This window comes from Convolutriloba macropyga, chromosome 6 (genome assembly GCF_964194025.1).
Source record: "Convolutriloba macropyga chromosome 6, txConMacr16.3, whole genome shotgun sequence".
NCBI classification, from domain to species: domain Eukaryota; kingdom Metazoa; phylum Xenacoelomorpha; order Acoela; family Convolutidae; genus Convolutriloba; species Convolutriloba macropyga.
Window position 1 is genome coordinate 56,837,637 of NC_134473.1, and position 22,088 is coordinate 56,859,724.

The following is a 22,088-nucleotide window of genomic DNA, read 5'->3' on the forward strand; positions in this document are numbered from 1 at the left end:
TCAACTGATAGCAGAAAAACAACAACCTGGCAAATGAGATGAGAAGTCATAGATTAAGGGTATTGACACTTTTTGCTTGGACTTGACACGCCCTGTGAGTTGCCACTGAAAGCGCATCAGATCCAGGTAGAGCACCTTTGGCAGCTTTTGCGGAGATGTTCTCCTCGTTTTGGACACTTTGCACCCACAATTGTCACAAAACACTTGGTTGCTACCTTCCATCACCTAATATAACATAACAATACAAGCGGTCAAACCGTAATTACATATGCTTAGCCGAACTATGAGATCAGCACTTAACAGCACTCAACATAAGTAACTTTCAGAAGCTGGAAACTAACATGTAAATTAGCTCTATAGGCTTTGCTGAGCTCAACGCGACTTAACTTAGCGTTAGCAATTAAACGCAAATATCAGTAAGTAGCTGAAAAGCAAATTATAAGAACATAGCTGCCAGATTGTCAGAAGATAGTGAAAAAGTGTTCTAATTTGGTAAGCAGTCTAAAATAAGACTTAAATTAGCTTCTAAACTGAAGGCTATTAGCCTTAAAACTAATGCCAGCTAAAATTGCTCTAAGGAAAATTGATAATCTAGTGAAACGAAAAAATCGAAGGAAAGGTAAAAAGAATTAGCAGGAGAAGACCAGACCAACAATTCAAATAATTTTCATTGGTTTAACAACAAATAGCTCAAGAATGGACTATAAATAGATTGGGCAAAAACCCATTTAAAACAAAATCCTATTGTAAAAATCGAATAATCCATAAAAAATCCCCCATAAAAAACAAACCATAAGTCAAATTTCCAAAGTTAACAAAATCCACAAGCGTAAAATCGAACTTTTATTCGAACAACGTTCAAACAACGCCACAAAACTACTCGCTATTTCGCTCCAGTTCCTATTTCGGCGTGACCAAAATTATCAATTATAATTGACTTCAAAATTCATTAAAATAAGAGAACAGATCTAACAAAACATAGCAGACTCCGGAACCGGCTCCAAATTAACATTCACATAGGCCTCAGAACAACTTCAAAGCAAAATGAGGCTTTACCCATTCATAAAAATTTCATTTGAAACAACAGCAGTAAAAACAACATGAAAAAAACTAAATCTGTCAAAACTGATATGAATTTCTCTACAAGAATCTACCCCAAAATTATTGGCAAACGAACTTGCGATTTTAAAAAATTCAATCAAAAAACAAAACTTTCTCTCGCTCTGAATTTGAACTCTAATAAGTACATCGAACTGAACACTTTCTTTCACGTACGTCATTTTACTTTGCATCCTGTGAAAAGAGAATTCAACGATTAAAACAATAGATCAACATAACTCCTCTTCGAGTCGTGAAAAGAAAGTGCCACAGTACAATTCAAATCCTTTGAATTATAAAAAGGAGAGTGCCTAAATATTAGCCGTTGATAGGCTGACGGCTACTATTAATAAAAAAGGAAAATTGAAGAGAAAAATAGTGATGTCTGATAGTAATGTCTGACGTAATTAAAGTCAATTTGAGAGAGAGGGAAGTCCATTGATCGTGAAGTAAGTCATTTTGAGATTCTGGTAAGTAATGTATGAATAAAATTTAATCATTCGCATAAACAAAAAATTCACTCCAATAAGAATAAAAAAGACATCAAACATTTAACTCCGCCGTAGCGCAAAGAATTACGCAGCAAAAATCTGCCATTTTGCATATTTAAAAACATAGCAGAAGACTCAGGCATTGAATCGAATTATAAATTAACTTACGCCCAAACCAAATACTCACAAAATAAATTGAGCCCCAACTCATTAATAATATCTCATTCTGAAGCAAAAACAGTTAAAAAAAAAACAAACCAAAAATCAAAAACTGACAAAAATTCTCATATGAATTTCTTTACAAATTGCAACTCCAAGACAATTATTGGCAAAGAAACTCTCGATTTAAAAAAACTCAATAAAAACAGACCTACTAACATTGGAAATAATTTCGAAAAACTGGCGAAGCAAACAACTTATAAGGTAGAGAAACCTTTATGGTGCAAAAACTTCTGACTGGCGAGGAGTTCGAACCCGCAAACTCTTCGATTAGAGTCGCTTAAATTAACCTCCACGCTAAATGTGCTACGCGCGATAATCGCTCAAAATAGGTTTCAATTCGGCAACAGACTTAATTTCTGAATGCGCGCAATTCAAATCATTCAAAAAACCTAACGTGGAAAAGTAACAAGTAAAGTTAGAGGAGTGTTCCAGAAGAGAAAAACACACGCTTACAATAATTGCTTCAAACTTCGTTCAAGAGCAATTAATTGGCGACTCCCAATTGATAGATAAACATTTAAAACAGTGTACCCAGAGAAAACCCAGAAACGAAGTGGAGGAGTGTTCCAGAAGAGAAAAACACACGCTTACAATAATTGCTTCAAACTTCGTTCAAGAGCAATTAATTAGCGACTCCCAATTGATAGATAAACATTTAAAACAGTGTACCCAGAGAAAACCCAGAAACGAAAAGGAAACAAAATCTTTAAAAATTACTACAAAATGATAGACAGTGCTTCCCAAAAACTAATCAGAGAAAATTTAAAAAGTTTTCTGCTCAATCAATTACCCCACCCAAAGTCAAGCCAATAACAGCTCCACTCAGCTACTTCTAATGCAGCTATTAAAAATATGCACAATTACTGAAAGGCAAAAAACTATACAGTTACTAGAAGGCATGAGGATAAATGCAGGCTCGCTGGAAATATAACTGTGACGCTCACAAAAACCCGTATGTCGGACAAATTTAACGCAAACCACTGACGGTGGTTTAACCCGTATGTCGGACAAATTTAACGCAAACCACTGACGGTGGTTTAATTCTGTTGTAAATTAACCGGGTGGAAGAGGTTGGTAGTGTGCGACAATAGGTTTACAAAGGGACTTTAAATCATGCTAATAGAGCTTACGCAAGCCATTAGTAAGATTAAATTGAGACCCTTTTCGGCGCACTATTCATGACTTCTAGAGTATAATGCAGACACTTGAGGTCAGCTGCTCATTATTGTGAATGAGAGAGCAATTTAGATCACGCAAAAATCAAGAAGTCAAGCGAGGTAAAAATCACTCGAAGTCTAAACGCTCCAGCAAAATATTGCATAGCAAGACAAGCAACTTAAATAATTGCTTCAAACTTTTTTCCAGAGCAATTAATCAGAGCAATTTAGATCAGGCACATATATAAAAGTCATTGGAAGTAGAATATTATTAGTAACCTCGGGCATGAAAAATTGATTGAAGCAGTCGGCTAGTGATTTGCAGTTGGTGATGTTTAGACTCATATGGGTGAAGACAGATGAAGAACCATTGGTCATATTGCACTGATGACAAGTCATTTCTTCAGTCATTGAGCCATAGAAGCGGGCCATAAACTCCTGTTGCGCTTCGTCTAAAAAAACAACTTTCATAAACTTAAATTAGAAAGTTATCCAACAATCAAAGATTTTAACGAAGAAAAACATTTAACCACAAAAAGCACAACTTCTGTGTACCAAAATAGCAAATCATTTATGGTTATAACAAATCAAGCAATTCATCTTAGAACACCACTAAAGAGAAACAGATAACGTCAAGCATATGAAAGCCGCTGACGAGCGGCATGAATGCGAACAAAAGCGCTCCGTTCAAATGTGAAATGAAAAAAGCGTCAGAAGAAGTAGCTAAACTCAGTTTACAGCTGTGTAAAATGTAAAAGCGGCAAAAATTTGGTAAAACAAAGCAAATTTTTTATTGATGAATAGAAAAATGAGGAACGCAATAGCAGTCGGCTGAGAAGAGTCAAATTATTGCAAGTGTTTGAATGCAAAACATAGTCGGATTGCCATAAAAGAGCTGTGATAGCTTCGTATAACTGTAGTCACAAAATACAACAACAAGCGATGAGTAGCTTAACTGTTTTCAATAAAGGCGAAAGTGACAAAATGATCAAAAACTCATTGAAACATAAGGTGTCTCAGTCAGGCAAAACATTAGAATGAGAAAGTGAAAGAAAATAAGTCAAAACGCCGCATGTGAAAGAAAGACAAGTAAATTAATTGGACTCAAGAGAGACACGGAAAAAGTCAAATTACCGCACGCGAAAAATCACTCAATGTGAGAAACTTTGTTTCAACACAGATGTCTCATTCTACGTTAGAAAGTCTGAAAACAATAACACTGCTAACCTACTCGCTTTTACACTCCCTTTGAATAATCCTAAGACTTGGACAACAAACAAAAGTGTCAAGAAAGCATAGACCAAAACACATGGAAAATAAAAGATCTTTAAACCACTCTATTTCCCATTTTCTAAAGAAGACTAGTGATTCCTAACCCCTTAAATTCAAAAAATTGTTTCAAAAACGTTCAGCCTACTGCCTTTCAGAGACTAAATGGAATAATATTCGTCTAAACAAAAAGTCGATGAAACATGTCACAACTAAACATAACGAGCACACAAGAACAACAAACACGAGCAAATCCCACTAAACACATATTTTCTGAAAACAAATATTGTCAAAGTTGATCAAATTGTAAAACTTCAGAGGAAACCAAAAAACTGTTAAACTATGCCTTAACAAAAGCCATTACCGACGAGAAACAAGACAACAAGCAATTGCAAAAACTGCCACAACAAAACAACATAATATTTTATGGAAACAAATCATTTGATATGAATGCAAACACTTGATATAAAAGTTTGTATCATCCGCAAATTGAGAAGTTTCCAAAATTCCTGGTACTTTTTCCTTAAGGTCATTGATGTACATCATGAAAATGAGAGGCCCCAAGACAGTTCCTTGAGGAACCCCGTGGTTGACTATTGTTCATTCTGAAAACATAACAGGCTAAACGTCGGAACAATTGCTCTCGAACGACTAGTGGGAGCTCTAATCAATTGCAGCCTGCATGTCGGGGGGGGGGAGGGGGAGGAAGGGAGGGAGGCGAGGACTAAACGCGACTAAGTAAACATAACGAGCACACAAGAACAACAAACACGAGCAAATCCCACTAAACACATTTTCTGAAAACAAATATTGTCAAAGTTGATCAAATTGTAAAACTTCAGAGGAAACCAAAAAACTGTTAAACTATGCCTTAACAAAAGCCATTACCGACGAGAAACAAGACAACAAGCAATTGCAAAAACTGCCACAACAAAACAACATAATATTTTATGGAAACAAATCATTTGATATGAATGCAAACACTTGATATAAAAATTTGTATCATCCGCAAATTGAAAAGTTTCCAAGAATCCTGGTACTTTTTCCTTAAGGTCATTGATGTACATCATGAAAATGAGAGGCCCCAAGACAGTTCCTTGAGGAACCCCGTGGTTGACTATTGTTCATTCTGAAAACATAACCGGCTAAACGTCGGAACAATTGCTCTCGAACGACTAGTGGGAGCTCTAATCAATTGCAGCCTGCATGTCGGGGGGCGGGGAGGGGAGGGAGGAAGGGAGGGAGGCGAGGACTAAACGGGACTAAGAAGTACAATAGTGGGCTTCAAATAACCACATCAGAGGTTAATATATACCCCTATTAAGATATAAAGTGAAAAATGGCACCAGTTTCGGACCACTTTTCATTTGACTTTGAGTATTAAATTGCCGCCAATTGAGTTCACTGCTGCTGCTTGAAATTGTGATTGATAGGGATTTTTAGATCCCGCAAAACGCAAAAAGTCAAGGGCGTAAAGGTCACTCGAAAGTCACTTGAAAATTGTCAAGCGAAAATTTTGCATAAAAACAGACTCACACGTTTACAATAATTGCTATGAGCTTCGTTCAAGAGCAATTAAAAAGTGTTAACAAAAGTGTTAGTGGTTTTACATCTTAAGATAGAAAAGGGTCGTTGAATGGTTTGATCCGATTTTTTTTGCTAAATTTTTGTTAACATTTTGAATTTCAGATTTTCATCAAAAAAGGTGCCAAAATTTTTTTAGTCCATTTGTTTAAGTTTGCCTGAAGTACAGACCTTAAAACTGCTATCACAACCTTTTACAACTCCGAAAGAGGGCTCTTTTTGCTTCCGCTTCCTTGAGTCCTCATCACTTAAAAAAATTGCCCGTTTTTCGCTGTAACCCGATTTGTATCTAAAATGTTTGTTTCTGATTTTTTAAGAGATTTTGCAATTGCCAAACTATAAATCTGGGAGCCATTGGGTGTTTAGTTGGACGAGCAGCTACATCAGGGCGAGTTTTGCTGGCTTCGTGGGCTCTTGTTACTTAAAATTGTTCGCATTGTATTGCGGCACGTTTTTTCAAAACATTTTTTTAAGTTATTGAATAAAATGGAAGTGCAACTTACATGAAAGTGAGCTTCAGTGAACATAACCGTACGAATAAGCAAATTCGGTAAATTGATATTATAGCTAATAGTTTCAGTAACTCTCATATGAAATTTTTTCAAAACGTTAAGCATTTTGAATCTTTCCCTTTTTTGTTTTTGATCTTGACATTATCGATAAGTATTGTCAACTTTTGCTGCACCAAATATTTGTTTTCTGTTTGTTATATCTTTTGACTGATGACTTTATGGCTTAGTCGATTTGCTTTAAAAGGAACTTTTATCTGTACTGGTTCTCTGTGCTGGTCAGAATTTCAAAAAACAAATTACAAAGAAGACCCACTGAAAATCAAATGAGACCATATCGAAAAACAATATTTTCAGTTGATCATGGTATTTAATGGTTATTAAAATCTCAGTTTTAATGGCTTGAATAACGTTTCGTCAAATGGTTTGTTAATTGAGTTTTCTGTACTGGTCAATATTTCAGGTTCTTTTATCTTTCTCCACATAAATCCTTTACAAAGAGGACACATCGATGATCAAAAGAGACAGAAGTGAAGATTTAAAAAAATCAGTTTATCAGAGTTTTTCATGGTTTTTTAAATCTCAAAGATTTAATGGCTTCAAAAATTTCGTTCCGTCATATAACTTGTAAAATATTGAGATCCGTCTGTAATTATTGTTTTTTTTTGTAGTCGTCTGGCTCAGTAACTCTAAAGCCGAGCCCAATTACATTCCGGAGTTGCAAGACATTCTATTTTGGTTTTTAGTTGAAGGCTTATGGTTTTAATGACTTCTGAAATTACTCATTTAGAATAATTAAATAATTTTTAGCTCTAACAGTTTTTACCTTCTTTCTGTCAATAAGTAGCTTTTTATCTGTAAAGAGAGGCCGTGCCGTATCAGCTTTCTAGCGAGGCAAAATCCCAGCTTTATATATGTTTGGTTTTCAACTGATGGTTTTTGATAAGGATACTACGCACATTCATTTTAGCTAATGCTATTTTGGATATCTGCTAACTTCGAGTTTAATCTGTTTTGTTTCCATAAAAACGATCTAATGAGGAGGTCCCCTTGGCGTTGAAAGATTGCGCAATTGAACGTAATTATTGTTCTCAGTGAAACTACAATCGTATTACGGGCTGTGACACCGTTTCTTTGCTAAATTATTACATTTTTTGAAGAAAGTTTGCCTATTTTTGTCGGTCTTTTTGTTGTTACAAGACAATCTAGATAATGATCGGTCAGAATTGCCGCCATAAGAATTTTAAATTGCCAGTTTTATTCGCTTTCTCAATAATACATCAGAACCTTGAAATGAATCCTTTTAATGATTTGAGTTGATACCTAATGGTTTTAATAATTTAGAAAATAATGGTTTTCAAAAATGGAAACTTATTTTTGAACATTTCCCTTTCTGAAATCATTTTTCGAATTGTGTGGAGTCTCATTGAGGACAGGTATCATAATTTCTCTTGGCAAGGTACAGGTCATCTTGTTTAGTTCAGGTGTTATCAGATGCTGTTTGGATTTTGTTACTGTGTTTTCTTCTAAACATGAACATCGAATTTTGAGTGTAATTAATGTTTATTTTTATTTGACTTTTACGTTTGTCTTGTCGTAGTCTCATGATTGGCAGGTTTCATCAACCCTGTAATACGTCATTACTTTATTCATTTATTCATTTAGAGGTTTTGAACAACATGTGAAATGTTTAAAGTTTTCTATCAGTACCTCATTTGGTAGACAATTAAGTCAAAAACCCAGATGAGCCGGGTCGGAACATTATATGCAAACGCATGTTACCAAGACTCCTTGTTTTGTTTTAGCTGCGTTTTCCCAAACTCAAAAAGGCAAATAAAGCAGTACATTTTCTCAGCCATATTTTATAACCTGTGAGTATTTGGCTGCTTTTCTGATATTTTTCCACTCCTTCAACAACTTCCGATTTACAATGTAGCAAGCTGCACTCTGTATTGAACACGTCGAAGAACTCTTCTTCGTATCAAAGTCAGAAGCTGAATAACAACTTTCTGAACCAGTCTCCGATCCTTCCACAAAATTATGACTCTCCGGTTGACTTTCAGTTTCATTTGATAAATCAAAAACCCCGTTGGTGTGAAGTCAAATTTTAGCCTTAATAACTCCTCGCAAAAACAAAAATATAAAAACATTTTCATTCCATATTCTACCCCTTCGGACGGACTTTCCTTTCTGGTTATACCATTCACAACTCTTTACGATGGAAACTGACAAAAAAAACAAGCTGAGCATATAGTTTCCCCCCCCCCCTAAGGAAGGTGGGGTCGGAACAAGGAAGTTGCGATAACAAACTGATCAATGATTCATTGATAGCGCTTTGAATAGCAACGTTGCTCGTAGCATGCGATACAACTACCGCATGCCTCTAAGTTTAAAACAAGAGTAGTCATTCTAACTGACTTCATCATTTCTGCAACTTTTTCGTGGAAACTAATATCCTCAAGAAAAACAACGAGAAAATAAGTCACAAATATAGCCCTCAGTTTGCCGAAAAATAGCCGCGATAGGCGCTTGTGGCCCTCCATGAATCGAAACAACTAAAGAAAACATAACCGACTAAACGTCGGAAGAATTGCTCTTGAACGACTAGTGGGAGCTCTAATCTATTGCAGCCTACTTCAGTCGGGGGAGCCTAAATGGACTAGAAAGTTCAATAGTGGGCTTCAAATAACCACATTAGAGGTAAAAATATACCACTTAATCTTAATAGTGGTATATGTTAACCTCTAATGACTCCATTAAGTAAGAAATGACTCCAATTTCGGAGCACTTTTCAGTTGACTTATAGTATTAAATTGCCACCAATTGAGTTCAGCTATTTGAAATTGTGATTGAGAGCAAATTTTAGATCACGCGAAACGCAAAAATTCAAGGGCGTAAAGTTACTCGAAAAGTCAAAATTGTCAAGCGAAAATTTTGCATAAAAAAGACACACACGTTTACAATAATTGCTATGAACTTCGTTCAAGAGTAATTAAACGACCACACACTAGTTTCACACATTGGCTTCTAATAGCAAGAAATCCCTGAAACGTTTTTACACCGTTGTCTAAAAATCCGTAAGCACTTATTTTCCTGAAAAGATTTGATGGCATGGCATATTGAGTTGAACGTTTTAAAAAATCAATAAAAATAGCAACCTATTTTTGAAATTTATCGTAATTATACTATACTGTAGGGCTTCAACTGAAGGTAGAGCAGCATCTGTCGACGACTAAAACCTTTGAAATTGGGTATCAATGAGTTTTTTGTACGTATTCAATCACTTGATTCAATAGAAGACGTTCAAAACGTTTTGCAAACAATGAGTTACCGCGATCGGCCTATAATTTTCGCACACCATTGCGACAGGACTGCCAAATGCAAAATTTAAACTTTCTGGGAAAATTTCGAAAATGCAAGTTTTGAAATTGAATTACAGCAGCTTTGATAGCACAAGCAATGAAAACTCCCGAGCCAGGGATAGGCTTGTTTATGAGCCTGCGAATGAAATATTTTAGTACCAATGTGCTTAATGCACAAGAATAGCATGTACATCAAAGATAATGGTAAGAACAAATATATGAGGGTCATCATGCTAGTAATAAATTTACTGAACAGTACATGTCAAAGAATACCGAGTTCCGAGCTTTTGAACATGTTACGAAAATTCAATCCAGACAACCCAAAAACCAAAGCGATCAAAAATAGCACCAGCAATAGCATTCCATTGGGTAACTATTTATATAGCCGTAAAAACAAGGAACATAGCTGTCTGATTGCCAAAAAACAGCCACGATAGCTTCGTAGATCTGCAGTCTGGATCTTTTTTTAAAAAAAAAACAGAAATTTCTTTTGAAAAACTATCATGTAATATTTTGATCATCTGATTTAAATAAACTTCTATCATCTGATTTAAATAAACTTCAATAAGAGTGACAGACTCGCGTGAAATTATCTTCCTAAGTCAATTGTAGAGTTAGGAATTTGTTTTTGAGAGTGACGCAAGTCACGTGTGACCTAAAAACTAAATCATGCGAATGAAAAAAAAACATCCAATAATAATTGAAAAAAGACGTCACACGCGCAATTCAGTCGAAAGTGCATGAACGAATGCACAAAAAGCAGAATTGAAAAAATTGTGAAGTTATATGGTTGCAACAAAAATCTTGATGACGAAATAAAAAACAACATAAGTCCTGGCACAATTCAAAAAAAAATTCGAAGACCAGACCTCGAAAGGACAATAAATGGAATGGTAAAAACAGTAAAAATCTGATCAGACATTGAAAATAGATAAAATAAAAGTCAAAATGCCACATGCGAACAATGATTCACAATCGGGAAACCGAATTTTTGTTCAAACACCGTTTGCTCACTCTTCTTTTAAATTGGAGTCAGGCAGCAAACCCACTTGCTTTATTTCGTTGCACTTCCTGTTTCGGCGTTACCAAATTAACTTCTCCAATTTGACTTCAAAAACCATGAAAATGTAAAAAAGGTCTCACAAATAATGGCCAAAAGAAGTCCGGAAACTAGTCAAAGAAGAGGAGTGACCATCCGCACTGACTTGATGCACCCATTACCTCATGATACAAAACTATGAGAAAAATTAAGAATAAAAAGCATCTAATAAAAAACAAAACTAAAGCGCAATTTTAACTGTTGGACAAATACCTTGTAATAGTTAGTCTGCAACAAAAAATACCAATGTACAGACAATGTAAATCGGTTCAAAACGAAAAAATCAAAAAACACTGCAAACAAATTTCTTTACAAAATGCTATAGAGCAACTTCCCAACTACTATTCATTCGGAAAAAAGTGTTCAACAAATCTCTTGATAGGCAAAATGTTTAAAATAGCATAAAAATGCTTCCAAAAGCAATATTACCGGTTTAAATAATTGAAACAAATATCTCCGACTGAAATAGTTGGAGTTAAAATTAAAAAACTGCTTCGCAAAAGCAGAACGTGATCAAAAAATTACGCTAAATTAGTGAAAATATTTTCATAACAATTTTTCTCTCTCATTCTTTTTCTAGAACAGGCGACATGAACAGAGAACCACTCGCACTTCTCTCAGTCTTCTGGCAATTTGACAGAAATTTTTTTGAACGCAATTCACTTCCTGTTTCAAATACACTCCAACAAAAATACCGATTCAAAAAATTACCAATACAACAAAAAAGAAGCTCCACCAAAACTCATTTTCGAGTTTTCAAAAAGACAGCACACCCTACAATTCAATTTCGTTGAATTGTAAGACACCAAAAGGAGGCCAATAACAGCTGCAGCTATAATTTTCATTATTTGCTGGGAGGTTATATTTTGATTATGAATCTCTAAACTTACTGCTGTTTTAATTAGCTGCTCTTAAAAAACCTTCAATTAGAGTGACATACACTAACTTGACCCTATCTCGTTAAATTAATTTTAAAAAAGTCAGTTTAAGAAGGAGGAAGTCATATTTCAGAGTAGGTAAGTCACGTGTGACCATTAACAGCCCCAGCTATCACCCTGCGGCTAATAAGGAACCATTAGGCTTCATATCGCAGAAAAATAGTCTGAGAAAAACAGAGAACCGCAAACCACAACTTCAAAAACACTCGGGCTTTAACAGTTCATCTCAATTCTTTAAACGAAAAGTTTCAAACATATTAGACAAAACGTAGAGGGCAGATTGTCAGAAAATAGCCGCAATAGTTGCGTAGATTTGCAGTCTCAAAAAGATGAAGGAAACAGCAAAAAAGAAACTTTTAATTAAATGCGAGGTTATATTTTAATAAGGAACCTGTTTAGCTCATTGCTGCTCTTATTAACTGCCCTAGAAGCCACTTTAATTAAAGTGACACACACCCACTAGCGCCTATCTCTTTGAATTAAAGTAAAGAAAAGTCAAATTTCAGAGTGCAGAATTCATCTTTGAGAGTGAGAGTCACATGTGACCAAAAATTTCATCACGCGAATGAACAACAACTCTCTCCACAAGGAGTGAAAAACGAAGTCAAGCACACAATTCAGTTTAAATTGCATAAAAGAATGAACAAAAAGCAGATTTGAAGGAATTGTGACGTTATATAGTCGTAATAAAAATCTAAAAATCTTGACCAAAAAAAAAGCCGGACATGTCCAGAAACAATTTAAAGAATTTTCATTGACTAAGCAAAAACGAGATCTGGAAAAGATTATACCGAATTGAAAATTAAAAACTAAAAAGCATCTGATAAAAACAAAATTAAAACGCAATTCTAACTGTTGGACAAATACCTTGTAATAGTTAGTCTGCAAAGAACTAACAATGTAGAGACAATGTGAATCGGTTCAAAACGAAAAAATCAAAAAAAAAACTTGCAAACAAATTTTTTTACAAAATGCTTTAGAGCATATTCCAAACTACTATTCGGACAAATCTTCAACAAATGTCTTGATAGGCAAAATTTCAAAAATAGCTTAAAAAAGCTTCCAAAAGCAAAACTACCGGTTTAAACAATTGAAACAAATATCTCCGACTGAAATAGTTGGAGTTAAAACTAAAAAACTGCTTCGCAAAAGCAGAAGGTGATCAAAAAATTACGCTAAATTAGTGAAAATATTTTCATAACAATTTTTCTCTCTCCCTCTCTTTCTAGAACAGGCGACATGAACAGAGAACCACTCGCACTTCTCTCTGTCTTCTGGCAATTTGACAGAAACACTTTTTTGAACGCAATTCACTTCCTGTTTCAAATACACTCCAACAAAAATACCGATTCAAAAAATTACCAATACAACAAAAAAATACGCTCCACCAAAACTCATTTTCGAGTTTTCAAAAAGACAGCACACCCTACAATTCAATTTCGTTGAATTGTAAGACACCAAAAGGAGGCCAATAACAGCTGCAGCTATAATTTTTATTATTTGCTGGGAGGTTATATTTTGATTGAATCTCTAAACTTACTGCTGTTTTAATTAGCTGCTCTTAAAAAACATTCAATTAGAGTGACATACACTAACTTGACCCTATCTCGTTAAATTAAAGTTAAAAAGTCAGTTTCAGAAGGAGGAAGTCATATTTCAGAGTGGGGTAAGTCACGTGTGACCATTAACAGCCCCAGCTATCACCCTGCGGCTAATAGGAAACCATTCGGCTTCATATCGCAGACAAATAGTCTGAGAAAAACAGAGAACCGCAAACCACAACTTCAAAAACACTCGGGCTTTAACAGTTCATCTCAATTCTCTAAACGAAAAGTTTCAAACATATTAGACAAAACGTAGATGGCAGATTGTCAGAAAATAGCCGCAATAGTTTTGTAGATTTGCAGTCTCAAAAAGATGAACCAAACAGCAAAAAAGAAACTTTTAATTAAATGCGCGGTTATATTTTAATAAGGAACCTGTTTAGCTCATTGCTGCTCTTATTAACTGCCCTAGAAAACACTTTAATTAAAGTGACACACACCCACTAGTGCCTATCTCTTTGAATTAAAGTAAAGAAAAGTCAAATTTCAGAGTGAAGAAGTCATCTTTGAGAGTGAGGTAAGTCATATGTGACCAAAAATTTCATCACGCGAATGAACAACTCTCTCCACAAGGAGTGAAAAACGAAGTCAAGCACAAATCAGTCCAAATTGCATAAAGGAATGAACAAAAAGCAGATTTGAAGGAATTGTGTCGTCATATAGTTGTAATAAAAATCTTGACCAAAAAAAAAGCCGGACATGTCCGGAAACAATTTAAAGAATTCATTTGAATAAGCAAAACCGAGATCTGGAATGGACTATACCGAATTGAAAAATAAAAACTAAAAAGCATCTGATAAAAACAAAATTAAAACGCAATTCTAACTGTTGGACAAATACCTTGTAATAGTTAGTCTGCAAAGAACTAACAATGTAGAGACAATGTAAATCGGTTCAAAACAAAAAAATCAAAAAAAAACTTGCAAACAAAATTTTTTTTAAAATGCTATAGAGCATATTCCAAACTACTATTCGGACAAATGTTCAACAAATGTCTTGATAGGCAAAATTTCAAAAACAGCTTAAAAATGCTTCCAAAAGCAATACTACCGGTTTAAATAATTGAAACAAATATCTCCGACTGAAATAGTTGGAGTTAAAACTAAAAAACTGCTTTGCAAAAGCAGCACGTGATCAAAAAATTACGCTAAATTAGTAAAAAGTATTTTCATAGCTACTTTTCTCTCTCATTCTCTTTCTAGAACAGGCGACATGAATAGAGAACCACTCACACTTCTCTGTCTTCTGGCAATTTGACCGAAACACTTTTTTTGAACGCAATTCACTTCCTGTTTCAAATACCAACAAAAATACCGATTCAAAAAATTACCAATACAACGAAAAAATACGCTCCACCAAAACTCATTTTCGAGTTTTCAAAAAAACAGCACACCCTACAATTCAATTTCGTTGAATTGTAAGACACCAAAAGGAGGCCAACAACAGCTGCATCTATAATTTTTATTATTTGCTGGGAGGTTATATTTTGATTGAATCTCTAAACTTACTGCTGTTTTAATTAGCTGCTCTTAAAAAACCTTCAATTAGAGTGGCATACACTAACTTGACCCTATCTCGTTAAATTAAAATTAAAAAGTCAGTTTCAGAAGGAGGAAGTCATTTTTCAGGGTGAGGAAAGTCACGTGTGACCATTAACAATCCCAGCTATTGCACCGCGGCCATTAGGAAACCATTAAGCTTCATATCGCAGAAAAATAGTCTCAGAAAAACAGAGAACCACAAACCACAACTTCAACCATCTCAATTCTCTAAACGAGAAGTTTCAAACATATTACACAACAAAACATAGACGGCAGATTCTCAGAAAATAGCCGCAAAATCTTCGTAGATTTGCAGTCTCAAAAAGATGAACGAAAAAGCAAAAAAGAAACTTTTGATTAATAACGAGGTTATATTTTAATTAAGAACCTGTTTAGCTTATTGCTGCTCTTATTAACTGCCCTAAAAGGCACTTTAATTAGAGTGACACACAGCCACTGCCGCCTATCTCTTTGAATTAAGGTAAAGAAAAGTCAAATTTCAGAGTGAGGAAGTCATCTTTCAGAGTGAGGTAAGTCACATGTGACCAAAAATTTCACGCGAATGAACAACAACTCTCTCCACAAGGAGTGAAAAACGAAGTCAAGCACAAATCAGTCCAAATTGCATAAAGGAATGAACAAAAAGCAGATTTGAAGGAATTGTGTCGTCATATAGTTGTAATAAAAATCTTGACCAAAAAAAAGCCGGACATGTCCGGAAACAATTTAAAGAATTCATTTGAATAAGCAAAAACGAGATCTGGAATGGACTATAACGAATTGAAAAATAAAAACTAAAAAGCATCTGATAAAAACAAAATTAAAACGCATTTCTAACTGTTGGACAAATACCTTGTAATAGTTAGTCTGCAAAGAACTAACAATGTAGAGACAATGTAAATCGGTTCAAAACAATAAAATCAAAAAAAACTTGCAAACAAAATTTTTTTTACAAAATGCTATAGAGCATATTCCAAACTACTATTCGGACAAATGTTCAACAAATGTCTTGATAGGCAAAATTTCAAAAACAGCTTAAAAATGCTTCCAAAAGCAATACTACCGGTTTAAATAATTGAAACAAATATCTCTGACTGAAATAGTTGGAGTTGAAACTAAAAAACTGCTTCGCAAAAGCCGAACGTGATCAAAAAATTACGCTAAATTAGTGAAAATATTTTCATAACAATTTTTCTCTCTCATTCTTTTTCTAGAACAGGCGACATGAACAGAGAACCACTCGCACTTCTCTCTGTCTTCTGGCAATTTGACAGAAATTTTTTTGAACGCAATTCACTTCCTGTTTCAAATACACTCCAACAAAAATACCGATTCAAAAAATTACCAATACAACAAAAAAGAAGCTCCACCAAAACTCATTTTCGAGTTTTCAAAAAGACAGCACACCCTACAATTCAATTTCGTTGAATTGTAAGACACCAAAAGGAGGCCAATAACAGCTGCAGCTATAATTTTCATTATTTGCTGGGAGGTTATATTTTGATTATGAATCTCTAAACTTACTGCTGTTTTAATTAGCTGCTCTTAAAAAACCTTCAATTAGAGTGACATACACTAACTTGACCCTATCTCGTTAAATTAATTTAAAAAAGTCAGTTTAAGAAGGAGGAAGTCATATTTCAGAGTGGGTAAGTCACGTGTGACCATTAACAACCCCAGCTATCACCCTGCGGCTATTAAGAAATGATAAGGCTTCATATCGCAGAAAAATAGTCTGAAAAAAACAGAGAACCGCAAACCACAACTTCAAAAACACTCGGGCTTTAACAGATATTCTCAATTCTCTAAACGAAAAGTTTCAAACATAGACAAAGCTTAGATGGCAGATTGTCAGAAAAAAGCCGCAATAGCTTCGTAGATTTGCAGTCTCAGAAAGATGAACAAAACAGCAAAAAAGAAACTGTTAATTAAATGCGAGGTTATATTTTAATAAGGAACCTGTTTAGCTCATTGCTGCTCTTATTAACTGCCCTAGAAGACACTTTAATTAAAGTGACACACACCCACTAGCGCCTATCTCTGAGTTAAAGTAAAGAAAAGTCAAATTTCTGAGTGAAGAAGTCATCTTTGAGAGTGAGGTAAGTCACATGTGACCAAAAATTTAACCACGCGAATGAACAACTCTCTCCACAAGGAGTTAAAAATGAAGTCAAGCACACAATTCAGTTCAAATTGCATAAAGGAATGAAGAAAAGGCAGATTTGAAGGGATTCTGACGTCACATAGTCGTAAAAAACTTGACGAAAAAAAACAGCCGGACATGTCCTGAAACAATTTAAAGAATATTCATTGACTAAACAAAAACGAGATCTGGAATGGGCTATACACGAATTGAAAATAGCATTCAAAAAAACCCGATCAAGAAAACTGGAAAAAAACCAGTAAAAAACGCCTGTCGAAGTCGACTCGCAGAAAACTCAATCGAGGAAGCGAACTCTTGTTAAAATACCGTTTTCTCACTCTACTTAAAAACTAGAGTTAAAAAATTTCACGCCCCGAAACCATTCGCTTTTTCGCTCCACTTTCTGTTTCGACTTCACCAAAATCATCACTCCAACTTGACTTCCAAAAACTAAAATCTGTGAACAGATATTTAAAAAATAGCCGGAAGAATTCCAGGAACAACTCGAAGGAGCAAATTGATCACCTGTAACTCGAAGGAGCATTGTAACTGATATAATGCTTATCTTACTTAAAAACATTAATCACGTTAACAATAACCTAAAATGACCAATAAAAAGAAAATGAACAATAATATGAAAACGATCGGAAACCATTTTCTGATCAAACTGCCCTGAAAAGATGATAAAGCATCTGAAAAAAACTTTCTTATGAGTTACAACTCAAAACACCTATTGGCAAAAGACCACGCTCAAAAGACAACGCTCGCAAATCATAACAACAGGCAAATCATAATAGGCTAAGAAACTTTTCTAAGATGAGAAAACGAAAAACTGCAAAATTCAGCAAAACAGCTGAAAAACATGCAAATTGGTAAAAAAAAATTTAGATTAATTACCAAAAACCTTCAAACGACTAACAAATTAACCCCTTGAAAACCAAACGTTATCCCGCAAATAAACAAAAAATTTGGATCGCTGTCAGATATGTTTTTTTCACACCTAGATTTATTGTTCTCTCGAAAACAGCGGTATGAAAAAAATGGCACTCTATTTTTCCTCCAATCTTCAATTTTGTTCACCACCCAAAAACCAAAATTTTTCACGCTTTTCATTTACTGCTTCAACGTTCACTCAAAAAGAAGATTAAAAAACAGCGGGAAGAATTGCGGAAACGACTCAGACTAGAAGTACCAACCTCACTGACCTGACGCACCTTCTACTTGATTACCCTAAAGGCTTCGAAACAATAACAGGAAAAATTACACGTGGAAACAAAAAGACAAAACCAGAAAGCATCTGATAAAAATTATATAAAGTGGGTACTCTACAAGTACAGGTAAGACCTGGTAATAGAGAAATACGGCTAGTTCGCTACAAAATGATACCAATTGAATAAACATAGCTGGCAGATTGCCAGAAAATAGCTGCAATAGCTTGATAGATCAGCGATCTCAAAAAGATAGTAAAAGAAAAATGCGAAAGACAGAAAAATTTTCATTATTTGCTAAGAGGTTATATTTTGATTATGAATCTGTTAACTTACTGCTCTTTTAATTAGCTGCTCTTAAAAAACCTTCAATTAGAGTGACATACACTAACTTGACCCCATCTCATTAAAATTAAAAAGTCAGTTTCAGAAGGAGGAAGTCATTTTTCAGGGTGAGGAAAGTCACGTGTGACCATTAACAATCCCAGCTATTGCACCGCGGCAATTAGGAAACCATTAAGCTTCATATCGCAGAAAAATAGTCTCAGAAAAACAGAGAACCACAAACCACAACTTCAACCATCTCAATTCTCTAAACGAGAAGTTTCAAACATATTACACAACAAAACAGAGATGGCGGATTGTCAGAAAATAGCCGCAATAGCTTTGTAGATTTGCAGTTTCGAAAAGATTAACGAAACAGCAAACAAGAAACCTTTAATTAAATGCGAGGTTATATTTTAATAAAGAACCTGTTTAGCTTATTGCTGCTCTTATTAACTGCACTTAAACGCCCTTAAAATAAAGTGACACACACCCACTAGCGCCTATCTCTGAGTTAAAGTAAAGAAAAGTCAAATTTCTGAGTGAAGAAGTCATCTTTGAGAGTGAGGTAAGTCACATGTGACCAAAAATTTAACCACGCGAATGAACAACTCTCTCCACAAGGAGTGAAAAATGAAGTCAAGCACACAATTCGGTTCAAATTGCATAGAGGAATGAACAAAAGGCAGATTTGAAGGGATTGTGACGTCATATAGTCGTAAAAAACTTGACGAAAAAAAAACAGCCGGACATGTCCTGATACAATTTAAAGAATATTCATTGACTAAACAAAAACGAGATCTGGAATGGATTATACACGAATTGAAAATACAATTCAGAAAAAAACCTGATCAAGCAAATTGGAAAAAGCCAGTAAAAATCGCCTGCCGAAGTCAAATAGCCAAAAACCACTATCGAGGAAGAGAACTTTTCTTCAGACACCGTTCTCTCACTGTACTTTAAAAACAGAGCGAAAAAATTTCAGGCCCCGAAACCATGCGCTTTTTCGCTCCACTTTCTGTTTCGACGTCATCAAAATCATCACTCCAATTTGACTTCCAAAAATGAAAGTTTGTGAACAGATTTTAAAAAGATAGCCGGAAGAAGTCCAGGAACGACTCGAAGGAGAAAATTGATCACCGTAACTGATACAATGCATATTTTAAAAAACACTGATCACGTTAACAATAACAAAAATGACCAATAACAAGAAAATGAACAATAATATGAAAACGATCGGAAACAATTTTCTGATCAAACTGCCCAGAAAAGATGATAAATCATCTAACAAAAAGTTCCTTATGAGTTACAACTCCCAAAAGACCTATTGGCAAAAGACCACGCCCAAAAAACAATGCTCGCAAAAGAACAGGCAAGTCATAATAGGCTAAGAAACTTTTCTGAGATGAGAAAACGAAAAACTGCAAAATTCAGCAAAACAGCTGAAAAACATACAAATTATTAAAAAAAATTAGATTAATTACCAAAAACCTTCAAACCAATAACAAATTAACCCCTTGAAAACCAAACGTTAACCCGCAATTAAACAAAAAATTTTGATCGTTGGCAGAAATACTTTTTCACACCTAGATTTATTGCTCTCTCGAAAACAGCGGTATGAACAAAATAGCACTCTATCTATGCTCCAATCTTCAAGTTTATTCACCACCCAAACACCAAAAATTTTCACGCGTTCCCTGCTGCAACAATCACTCCAATAAAAGTGATAAAAAACATAGCAGGAAAAATTCCGGAAACAACTCAGACTATACTTACCAACCTCACTGACCTGACGAATTTCATACTTGATTACAATAAATGCTTCGAAACAAAAACAGGCAAAAATAAGTGTGGAAACGAAATGACAAAACCAGAAAACATCTGATAAAAATTACAAAATTGTTACTCCAAAAGTACAGGTAGGACCTGGTAATAGAGAAATACGGCTAGTTGACAACAAAATGATACCAATTAAATAAACATAGCTGGCAGATTGCCAAAAATAGCCGCAATAGCATAAAAGATCAACATTCTCAAAAAGATAGTAAAAGAAAAAGGCAAAGGAAAGAAAAATTTTCAGTATTTGCTGAATCTGTAAGCTTACTGCTGTGTTAATTAGCTGCTCTTAAATAACCTTCAATTAGAGTGACATACACTAACTTGACCCCATCTCATTAAAATAAAATTAAAAAAGTAAGTTTCAGAAGGAGGAAGTCATTTTTCAAGGTGACGTAAGTCACGTGTGACAATTAACAGCCCCAGACCTTATCTCATTGAATTGGGTTTAAAAAAAGTCAGTTTCATAAGGAGTAAGTCATTTTTCGGAGTGAGGTAAATCACGTGTGACCGAAGACTTTATCACGCGAATGAATAAAAAACTCGATCAATTAAGAGTGAAAAATGACTTCACGCACGCACTTCATTTTTCTAGAACAGTCATCCGACTAGTACTTTGCAGAGAAATATATAAAGAAATTTAAAAAGCAAAGAAAAAACATGAAAAATTAGAAGAAACATGAAGAAACATGAAGAACAGAAAAAATGCTGAAAAATCTTAAAACAAGGCAAAATGGTAAATATAGTTGAAAAACGACACCAAAAGTGCTAAGTTCGCTTCAGATGAACGACCAGTTACAAGCTTCCAAACGCACTATTAACAGTTTAAAGCGAAACACCTTTGACTAAAAAAGATTTGAGTTAAAACTAAGAAAAACTGTTCCAAAAAGCTTTATGTGACCAAAGATTTCAGCTCGGCCAGTGAAAATTTTTTCACACCTACTTTTGTGCTCTCTGTCAAATAAGCAACATGAACAAAAAGACACTCTTTTTGCTTTTCAGCTATTCGAACTAAACACCTTGTTTTCACGCATTTCACTTCCTGTTTGAAATATACTCCAGCAAAATGACCCATTAGACATAGCCGGAAGATTTCCAGAAACGACTCAGAAGACAAAACTGGCTACTTTAACTAATATAGGGAGCCTCCTGATAGATAATGATAATCAGTTTGAAAACATAACAGGCAAATTAACAATGCAAAAGTAACTGACAACAAAAATTGATAAAGAATCTGATAAAAAATCTCATTGAATTGCGGCTCTAAAACTACTAATGGAAAAAACCGTTCGAAACAATTAGTTCTCATTCAATAAACTGCCAATTAACAGAAAACGTGACAAAGAAGTTCATAACAGAAAACTGAGGAACGAAAAAATGATGGAGAATGTAGAAAACAATTTCAACAGAACATTTGAACAAAAACATACAAATGCTAAAATGTAATCAATTATTTGGCAACCACATTTATTACTGCTTCTGGTCAGGCACTTACCCGTCCAAAATCTGGCAAAAGTTTACTATACGACAGAAAATGCAAAGGAAAGAAAGAGCCCAAAAAAATTATTTTAAAAAATTGTTTTAATTAATTCAGTGAAGGGTGCCCTCTCTCACCTTCAAGGGCAGCTTTAAGGAGCAAAACATATAAAATAGCTCCAAACTAAAGACTGAACAAGAAAAATTAGAGCGAGAAGCTCAAAACG

At 34.7% G+C, this 22,088-nt stretch overlaps 1 protein-coding gene across 3 annotated transcripts in view; it reads right to left on the bottom strand.

The window, feature by feature from the left end:
• LOC142341789 (uncharacterized) overlaps nt 1–22,088 on the bottom strand; it is a 110,687-nt gene that overhangs the window by 63,858 nt on the left and 24,741 nt on the right. For all 3 annotated transcript variants that reach the window (XM_075393022.1, XM_075393023.1, XM_075393021.1), the window contains exons 5-6: nt 3,248–3,420; nt 27–225 (exon numbers count right to left, since the gene is read on the bottom strand). In XM_075393022.1, coding sequence (XP_075249137.1) covers nt 27–225; nt 3,248–3,420 — 372 coding nt within the window. The remainder of the gene's footprint in view (nt 1–26; nt 226–3,247; nt 3,421–22,088) is intronic.